Source organism: Phyllostomus discolor, chromosome 5 (genome assembly GCF_004126475.2).
Source record: "Phyllostomus discolor isolate MPI-MPIP mPhyDis1 chromosome 5, mPhyDis1.pri.v3, whole genome shotgun sequence".
In the NCBI taxonomy this organism is placed as follows: Eukaryota; Metazoa; Chordata; class Mammalia; order Chiroptera; family Phyllostomidae; genus Phyllostomus; species Phyllostomus discolor.
In genome coordinates, this window is record NC_040907.2 from 93371594 (window position 1) to 93382071 (window position 10478).

Consider the following 10478-nt stretch of genomic DNA (forward strand, 5'->3'; position numbering starts at 1 on the left):
TCGAGTGTCCAGAGTCACGGCTCTTCGACTCCAGCAGCCTAAGCACACACGACTTCCTATTGCAACCGCCTGTCCGTCCAGTCTCAAGGCTCTGTGAGACAAGAGTTCGGGCGCTGGACTGGCATTGACCACTACTGTTGGGGAAAGGAGCACTGGTCTCACCAGGGGTGCGCGGTTTACGGATCTCTGGCCCTTGGCGTAGAAGGCATCCCAATCTGCAGTGGCAGCACATTCTTCGTCACCTCAACCTGCCAACAATCGGAGCGTAGAGCGCTCCTTTCCAGCGCACCTGACCGCCTCTCCACCTGCACTAGTCCCCTGGAGCCCCTACCCTGACCCAGCGCCAGCTCTTCCCCCATTCCCAGCCTGCCACACTCAGCACCCTCGCCTCGACACCCTCGGTTCCTTCACCCACCCCATTTCTCACTACCACCCCACCCCACCCTCAGCACTAGACAATGCGCAGGCCCCCACCCAACTCCGCAGAGCCCCCATTCCTCGCCCGGTCTGCAAACGCGCGCTGATTGGCTACCGGCCTATGGTCCAGCCCCCTGGACAGTCCCGAGGGCTCGAAGCCTTACGTCAGCCCGGCCTGGAGAGTGTTAGCGCAGAGGGGACTGGGGGGCTTGGGCAGGGGGCGAGGCCTGCGCGGGCCGCCCCGCCCTTCTTGCATAAAAGGCAAAGCCTGCTGAGCCGTCGCCCTTAGCCACGTCGGTTCCCAAGCGCTTTCCTATCGACTCCGACTCCGCAGTAGCTTTGTAAGGTAGGACGAACAGACTGACCAGACGCCGACCGGGCTCAGAAGAAGCTAGTTAGAAACATGCGTGAGATCGTGCACATCCAGGCGGGCCAATGTGGCAACCAGATCGGCGCCAAGGTGAGCGTTCTTGGGACTGGGCTGGGGTCGGGGAGGACCAGGGCCTAAAGCTCTTTCGAGTTTCTGGGCACTAATGGAATCCTGAGCAGGCTCGGGGCTCTCCAAGCACAGACCTTCCTGGGTGCTTTGTGCAGTAGGGCGTGGGCTTGGAGGCGACTTCCCTGAGTAAGGGGGAGAAACCTCTCATTTTTGCTGTAACTCATTTGGAATCCCGTTCACTCCTCTTGCTCCCGGATCTTCCCTTAGCCAAAAACGCGGACCTGGAAAAGGCGCCGTTTTGTCTTGTAGACTGTGCGCGCGGGTTTTCGAGGCGTGGGACGCAGGGAGAATTGATTATACTCGCTTGAACCGGAGTAGAGCAGCTGGGGGCGGGGAGGATAGCGATTGCCTGGAGGTCTCAGGACGTGCTTTGAATCTAAAACCACCTTCCTTCAGGTTCTTCGGGTCCCTGTTCCCCCCGCCCACCCCCTGCGTATTCACTGCAGTCCCAGCGCGGCGGGCGCGGGTAGCTGTGACCGCTGGTGCGGGCGGTTCGGTTGCTGTTCCCTTCCCCAGCCCCCAAAGACCCTCACCTCCCGCCGCGAGCAGCTGTTCGCCGGAGAAACGCCTGATTTCCATGTTTTGCCCCTGCAAAATAGAAGTCCTGCGGCTGTGGATGGCCACTCAGACCTAAAGTCCCTGGAAGGTTGGGTTGTTGAGTCTGGGGTCTATTCATTTTGAGTCCTGGCCACTCGGAGGGTTGGGCGTGGCTAAATACAACCGTTTACTGTGTCTCAGTTTTGGGAGGTGATCAGTGATGAGCATGGGATCGACCCCACTGGCAGTTACCATGGAGACAGTGACTTGCAGCTGGAGAGAATCAACGTGTACTACAATGAAGCCACTGGTAATTGCCTTTACTTCCCCCTACCTCTAGGTTTTCTCTCTTTCTCTCTCTCTCTCTTTTCCCAGAGAGCTGACCCAGGGAGTCTGGCCCCAAGGGAGGGGGAACTAAAGGATTGTGGGTTCACACTCTTCACTGTGGTATTTCAGTTAGTTTCCTGGTTCACAGACTAATGAGTCCTTTGAGAATTTGGTGGGTCTTGCTCCTGCCTTTGTTTGGGGATCAACAGCAATGCCTGTGAAAGGGAAGCTCCTACCACACCCTTCTCTTCAGTGTTCTCCACAGATAGGTCTAAGTCCAGCTCTGTTCCCTGCAGGTAACAAGTATGTACCTCGGGCCATCCTGGTGGATCTGGAGCCAGGCACCATGGACTCGGTCAGGTCTGGACCATTCGGCCAGATCTTCAGGCCCGACAACTTCGTGTTTGGTGAGTGACCGCTATGGTTAATGGCACGGGAGGCTTACTTTACAGCAGACAGCTCAGCATGGAGGGATGTGACGGCCTAGGGACAGGTATGATGAACATCCAGTTGTGTGCTGATTGAATCCTAAAATAAGCTGAAATAAATTTGCCCTTCATCTTCTAATAGCCAGGTATTCCTAGCCTTCCTTATTTATAATTATATCCATGACCAAATATTTTAATGTCTGTCCCTTTTGGTGATAACCTAAATTAATCTTATCTGGACACCAACTCATTGATTAAGGGGTTTCTGGTAAAGGAATTTAATTGAATCATAAGTGACTTATTAAATATCTTTCCCTCTGGCAGGCCAGAGCGGGGCCGGAAACAACTGGGCAAAGGGCCACTACACAGAGGGTGCTGAACTGGTCGACTCGGTCCTGGACGTGGTGAGGAAGGAGTCAGAAAGCTGTGACTGTCTGCAGGGCTTCCAGCTGACCCACTCGCTGGGGGGTGGCACAGGCTCGGGGATGGGCACCCTGCTCATCAGCAAGATCCGGGAGGAGTATCCAGACCGCATCATGAACACCTTCAGTGTGATGCCCTCACCTAAGGTGTCCGACACGGTGGTGGAGCCCTACAACGCCACCCTCTCTGTCCACCAGCTGGTGGAAAACACAGATGAAACCTACTGTATTGACAACGAGGCCCTGTATGACATCTGCTTCCGCACCCTGAAACTGACCACCCCCACATATGGAGACCTCAACCACCTGGTGTCAGCCACCATGAGCGGTGTCACCACCTGCCTGCGCTTCCCGGGCCAGCTGAACGCAGACCTGCGCAAGCTGGCCGTCAACATGGTGCCCTTCCCCCGCCTGCACTTCTTCATGCCCGGCTTCGCCCCCCTGACCAGCCGGGGCAGCCAGCAGTACCGGGCGCTGACGGTGCCTGAGCTCACCCAGCAGATGTTCGACTCCAAGAACATGATGGCCGCCTGCGACCCCCGCCACGGCCGCTACCTGACAGTGGCCGCTATCTTCCGGGGCCGCATGTCCATGAAGGAGGTGGACGAGCAGATGCTCAACGTGCAGAACAAGAACAGCAGCTACTTCGTGGAGTGGATCCCCAACAATGTGAAGACGGCCGTGTGCGACATCCCTCCTCGGGGCCTGAAGATGTCGGCCACCTTCATCGGCAACAGCACGGCCATCCAGGAGCTGTTCAAGCGCATCTCGGAGCAGTTCACGGCCATGTTCCGGCGCAAGGCCTTCCTGCACTGGTACACGGGCGAGGGCATGGATGAGATGGAGTTCACGGAGGCCGAGAGCAACATGAACGACCTGGTGTCCGAGTACCAGCAGTACCAGGACGCCACGGCCGACGAACAGGGGGAGTTCGAGGAGGAGGAAGGCGAGGATGAGGCTTAAGTTTGCAACTTAACACGGGTTAGGGAAAGTTGAGAAGGAAAGCAAGGGGGAGGGGGGTTTCTGGTGAAAATAATTTTGGCAGTTGAAGGAAAGACGCATGGTCTGCTCTAGGTGTGTGCGCTGGTCCTCTGGTGCTCTTCACTGTTGCCTGTCATTCTTTTTTCTTTTTGTAACACTGATGACATCAATGTAACATTTGAGATATATCTGAACTACTGTTGTAATGGCTAAAATCACATAAAAGTTTGTGTCCTAATGATCGTCTTCTGTCTCCTCTTTATTGAGTTCTTTGTTATCAATTTAAATGTAGCTATCAGAACACATTGTATTAAATTCTTAAAAGTTAAAATGAATTTACTCTTTCAGTGTAGTAAAATTGAACCAACCACAATCATACCCGATTTAAGATGGGAAATCAATCCAAATGTTAAAATGCCTTTAAGTAAATATTTAATTAGTTGAAAGGATGTGTACCTGGAAGTACACTAAATGTATTTTCATGTAGAAATCCTATTATATCTCTATTTCCTTTACAAAAATTTTTTTGGAATATTTACTATATCCACACAGCACAAAATTATAAAGGAGTAAAAGAGTGGAAGGTAAGTCTCATTTCCTTTTGTGTCCTTCGGTGTAGTTTCTGCCCCGGAGGTGACATTGTTAGTGTTGTTGTCTTTTCCTTGCATCCTTGCAGAAATACTCAGTATACTTCACATGTATGTAGATTCTCTTTTTCTTTCTTCACACACATTATGATACTAGTAATAATCAGCTGCCTGATTATATACATGTCTCTTTTTTTTTTTACTAAACAGTATACCTTTAGAACAGAGAGCTTCTCTCATTTAAATGATACATAGTATCCATTATGTAGTTGTACCATATTTTATTAAACCAATTTCTACCAATGGACATGTAGATTGTTTATACTTTTTTATAGTGCCACAACAAATAATTTTGTGCACATAATATTGTCTATATGAGAATAGCTATCCTATAAATTTCTCCAACTGGAAATTTCTGTCAAACAGTATATGATACTATGCCTTTTAAAGTTGATGATATCACCTGAGCTTAGGAATAGTCATAGGTTTATAAATACATAATATGCTAAAATTCTCAAACACCCTTTCTTCCCAGCACTTAATATTTGTACTACATAACAAAATATTTGTATTTAACTGCATTTGAATTTCTAGGTAAGTATGAATTCTGCATTACTGGAGAATTTTACTTTAAATAGGCAAGTCATAATTTTTACATTTTTTTGCATTCTTACCATGCAGAGCTGGGATTTGGGTTCGAACCGAAACCTGCTTCTAGACTTGAACTCAACCACTAAAGAAGCCATGGGATTTCCACATGTGTTCAGTCACAGCACATGCCTCTTACGGGATAAGTTACACTCTGTCAGAACAGTGCCAAAGCACTGCCTTCATCTGGGCTACTCATTTCCCCCCTGGGGAGAGAAAAGGAGTGTAAGTGACTAACAACTGCACAAGACGCACTCACATACCCTATGGGAAGGAAACAATCAAGAAAATGAGGTTTATGGTTTTCTAATTCAAATTCAAAATTAGAAAAAATAATACTACTTTAAATCGTACCCTGTATTTCATTCCACTTGGTTCTACTCTTAAGTGTTTAAAGGAAAAAAATGAAAAAGAAAGATGAAGTGTGAATAGCAATTTCCATATTAAAGAGACATGTATATTTGAAAACAGTTTCAAAGAAAAGTGAGCAGCGTCATTCTAAATGGTGTGAAAATAAGTTAATTCTACCAGAATTGCCCCCATAAATAAAAAAGAGCAGCAGTTCACTTCACAAGTATTACATATCATTAAAATTAGACCTACTGATGAGTAGGGTCAAACAAGACAGGAGCCACTGGCTTCTGCTTCAGTTTTCCATATCTGACACTGAACTGGCAGGTGTCATTCCTACTGAGCAAGTGTAAAGCTTCCAACAACCTAATTGAAGTGTAGGATTGGTTTTAAATGCCCTGAAGCCTTGGGTCAGCCGCCAGGGCCCCCTGGATCTATCCTTGGCCATGCATTTGCCACAACCAACCTGTCAGACACATGATCAGTCACTTTGGAGAAGAGAGAGATTGCTGCAAGGTGCCTCTTGGCATACTGTAAGTATCGTGCTTCTCTTTTCCACCTTGTGAGAAGATGATAGGCAGGCACCCAGCAGGCCAGCCTGCTAGCCTGTCAGCACACGCACGACTGCATACTGCTAGAGCTTAAGCATGATTAGAGGACTGGGTGCCAGACTGATCAGTCAAGCAGATGCTCCAGGAAAAAGCTTGAAAAGCACACTTGTATAATATCAATATGCATGTGAAATACATACTTGGGGAAACACTTCAAAAGCAGGAAAATGCACAGACTAATACTTGGACTAAGAGATACTTTTTCTATCAGCTTCCTCTGTTACATTACCATTGTGTGATGGGATTTGGTGGTGTTGGTTGTATGTGTGTGCTTTCAATACTCTACAAAAGAACTGTTCTGTCTCCCTGATGTGCCATCAGGAGGATATTCACTTCTGAGTAGGCACAGTTCCCAAATTACAAGACCCACTGGGATGTCAGATGTGATGCAGGATTCAGAAGTTGGAGTCATTTTGAGGCATCCCAAAAGCCTGAGAAGCAGTGGGTTCCCTGGTGTGTTCCAAATTTGTCTGCACCTCTACCATCAGCCCCAGAGATAATCTAAGATTATGTTAGATTTCCCACTTCATCACTAACAGTGTGCTAGATTAATAAAAATTTGAATTAAAAGTGACCCTAAGAGATCATCTAGTTTGACTGCATTACTTTGTAATAAGGAGACTGAGTGTCAGAGACTTCTAAGATCACAGAACTCTTTCTGAGAAAATCAGATCTTCTCTACAGCTGCCTATCTCAGGCCCTATTTTATACAAGGCTACATGAGGATTATGAAGCAGGAAAAAGAAATTTCCTGGTTTTAAGGAAAAACCCACAGTTTTCCTTGGTCCACAGCTCAACCTCCCTGTAGGGGCTGAACACAGATGAAATGCCAAGGCTTCTGTGTCTAAAGAAGTCACTGTTTGACAGGTGATGTGGAATTTCCTGGTTCTAAAACACCACTGACACAATGTTCACAGTGCAATCATGGGTGACAGAAGAATATTCTGTCAGTGGGTGGTTATTATGAAAATGAGTAGGAAGCTAATGAAAATTCTTTGGAGTCCAACCTTTACATACCTCCATTTTAGTTAAGGTGTGATTTGTATACTACACAAAATTAGTTAACAATTATTATAATGCTGATTTGTTCCAGTGTATAAGATATTCAACTGTGAATTCACACTCTTATAAATGTGCCTCAGATCGGAGCCATCCCTTGGAAACAGACTCACTCACACCTTTCCTTAGAGGCTTTCCCCCCAGTGCCCTTATCCCTGTGTTTTTCTTCAGGCACACTGCTAACACACACCCAGAGAAGCTTATCTTGGTGCAGTCCACTTCACTCAAAATGCTTGAAATCATTTCTTCTTTTTCTTTTAATTGAGATATAAGTCACATGTAATAAAATTTACCAGGTCAGTGGGTTCTAGTATATTCATAGATTGTGCAAATGTCATCACTATATAATTCCAGAACATTTTCATCACTGAAAAAAAGAAACCCCTTAGCCATTGGCAGTCCTTCACCATTCTCCTGTCTCTCCAAGCCCTGGTAACCACTATTCTTTCTGTCTTCATAGATTTGCCTATTCTGAACATTTCGATAAATGGAATCATACAATATGTGGCCTTTTGTGTCTGCCTTTTCATACTTAGCATAGTGTTTTCAAGGGCCATCCATGTTGTAGCATGTCTCAGTATTTCATTCCTTTTTATGCAAAAATAAATTCTATTGTATACGTATACCACATTTTGTTCATTCATCAATTCATGGGCATTTGGTTTGTTTCCACTTTTTAGCTATTAAGAATAATGCTGCTATGAACATTCAGTTGTATGTGTATATATGCTCTTATTTGTCCTGGATATATACTCCAGAGTAAAATTGCTGGGTCATGTGGAAACTCTACGTTCATAATCACTTTGCCTTCTGCCTAAGGATGTGCATGCTTTCAAATTTGCCCAGAAGGCCAAGATAGAACAGATACCAGACAAGCCTTGGGGATTTTGTACTTGTGCACTTGTGTAGAATCTTAAAGTTGTAGAGTTTCAGAAATGGAGGAGTGATCTGATAGGACCCCATCAGTTTATAAATGAAGAAACTAAGGCTCACTGCTTAATTAGTAATGTTCCCAGGCACTTTCTCAGTTAGGACTGATGCTGGACTGCTGGCAACAATGACTTTGAGTTATTTCTTTCCTCTCACTTAAAAAAGTCTAGGAGCTTCCAATAAAGATGGTGACATAGGCAGATATGGCTTGCCTCTTTGCACAGCCACATCAGAATTACAACTAAAATATAGAACAACCATCACTCAGAACCATCAGAAATCGAATTGAATGGAAGTCTATCTACTACAGAATTAAAAAGAAACCACATCCATCCAGACTGGTAGGAAGGAATGGAGATGTGGAATAGGCTGGTCCCTCACTCACATGTTGTAGATAAAAATATGGGAGATATCTCAGGAACAAGGAGTCCCAGCCTCATACCAAGTCCCGAAGCCTGGGTTTCCAGTGCCAGGAAAATAAGTCTCCAAAACTTCTGGCTGCAAAAATCAGCTGGGATTGAGTAACTGGAAGAAACTTCTTAATTCGCAAGCAGATCCTCTTAAAGAACCCACACATGGGCTCACCTACCCAGACTAACTCCCTCTGAGCTCCAGCACCAGGGTAGCAGCTTGAAAGGCACCAGTGGTGTACAAGGAGAAATTGAAGCATCTGGCATCAAGGTGAGCAGAGGTCATTGTCCCTTTTTAAACCCTCGTCCCACAGAACTGGCAAGCTGGTGCCATATCTGAGACCCCATCAGCCTTGCTAACACTGCTTGACCTGCCTTGGAGATTTTCAGAGACTCCACCCTTCCAACTTACAGACCCACCCAAGCTGCTTTTCCAAATAAATGGCGGGTCTTGGCTCATACTACACAACTTCCTAAATCCTCTCAAATAAGCAACAGCTAGCCTCAGTTAGTCCCAGGCTTGGCACTAGTAGCAGCCAGCCTAGACTCACTGCTTGGCTTTGCCTGGGAATCTCCAAGCCCAGCACAAGTAGCAGCCACCTCAGATTGCCTTATAGCTCAGGCAGGGTGGCCCTGGACAAAACACAGACTGGGGCTGAGCTTGGCCTGCACCACCTGGGAAACCCCAGGGCCAGCGTGCCCAGTGGACAGTTATAGACCACTTCGGAGAACCACCACCCTACCCCTGCACAGCTGATCTTCCATGGACAGTGGAGGTTGGTGGTAAGTGGTCACTGACAATCCTTGCAGCTGACTGGCCTGGGTATATCCCTCTGATTGATCTGCCATCCGCAACCAAATCTCAACTACAAGAGGAGGGTATACTCAGTCCACAGAGGGTGAACTTTGAGTAATCAGCTTGGGTGATAGGGGAGGTTGTGCCACAGGACTCTACAGGACACCTACTACATTAGACCATACTACCAAGATACAGAGTCAAAGCAACTCTACCTAATACATAGAAACAAACACAGAGAGGCTGCCAAAATGAGGAGACAAAGAAACATGGCCCAAATGAAAGAACAGATCAAAACTCCAGAAAAAGAGCTAAACAAAATGGAGATAAGCAATCTATCAGATGCAGAGTTCAAAACACTGGTTATAAGGTTGCTCAGGGAACTTAGTGAGGCTGTCAGCAGCATAAAAAAGACTCCATCAGAAATGAAGGATGCACTGATTGAAATAAAGAACAACTTATAGGGAAACAACAGTAGAGTGGATGAAGCCAAGAATCAAATCAATGATTTGGAGCATAAAGAAGCAGAAAAACAATAAAGCAGAACAAAAAGAAAAAAGAATTTTAAAAAAAGAGTAGTATGAGCAGCCTTTGGGACAACTTCAAGAGGTCCCACATTTGTATCATAGGGTGCCAGAAGAAAAAGAGAAAGAAATTGGAAATCTATTTGAGAAAATACTGAGAGAAAACTTCTCTAATTTGGTGATGGAAATAGACATGCAAGTCCAGGAAGCACAGAGAGTCCCAAACAAGATGGATGCAAAGAGGCCCACTGTAAGACACATCATAAAATGCCAAAGTTTAAAGATAAAGAGAGAATCTTAAAAGCAGCAAGAGAAAAGAAGTTTGTTACTTACAGGGGAGTTCCCATAAGACTTGTTAGCTGACTTCTCAAAATAAACTTTGCAGGCTAGGAGGGATTGGCAAGAAATATTTCAAGTCATGAGAGGTAGGGACCTACAGCCAAGACTGCTCTACCCAGCAAAGCTATTGTTTAGCATCAAAGTGTAGACAAAGTGCTTCCTAGACAAAATAAAACAAAAAGAGTCCATCATCACCAAACCATTATTATATGCAATGTTAAAGGGACTTATTTAAGAAAAAGAAGATCAAAACTATGAACAGTAAAATGGCAAAAAAAAATCTATCAACAATTGAATCTAAAATACAAACTAAGCAAACAAGAACAGAGACAGGATCCTGGATACAGAGAGCATTTTGATGGTTGCCAGATGGGAAGGGGGTGTAGTAGAATGGATGAGGAGGTGAAGGGATTAAGAAGCACAAATAGGTAGTTATAGAACAGCCATGGTGATATACAGTACAGCATAGAATATGGAGTAGCTAAAGAACTTGTACAAAAGACTCCTCGTGGACATGAACAATGATGGGGGATTGCCTGAAGGAGTAGGGGGGTTGGGTTAGAAGAGGGGACAAAGAGGGAAAATTCAGGACAACTGTAATAGCATAACCAA

General features: G+C 45.7%; 1 protein-coding gene across 1 annotated transcript; it reads left to right on the top strand.

The window, feature by feature from the left end:
• The first annotated feature begins 334 nt into the window (after window positions 1–334).
• TUBB2B (tubulin beta 2B class IIb) lies at window positions 335–3853 on the top strand. Its single transcript, XM_028514157.2, has 4 exons — window positions 335–877; window positions 1655–1763; window positions 2077–2187; window positions 2533–3853. The coding sequence occupies exons 1-4, from the start codon at window positions 821–823 to the stop codon at window positions 3591–3593; spliced, it is 1338 nt and encodes a 445-aa protein (XP_028369958.1). The 5' UTR covers window positions 335–820; the 3' UTR covers window positions 3594–3853.
• Window positions 3854–10478: the final 6625 nt, after the last annotated feature.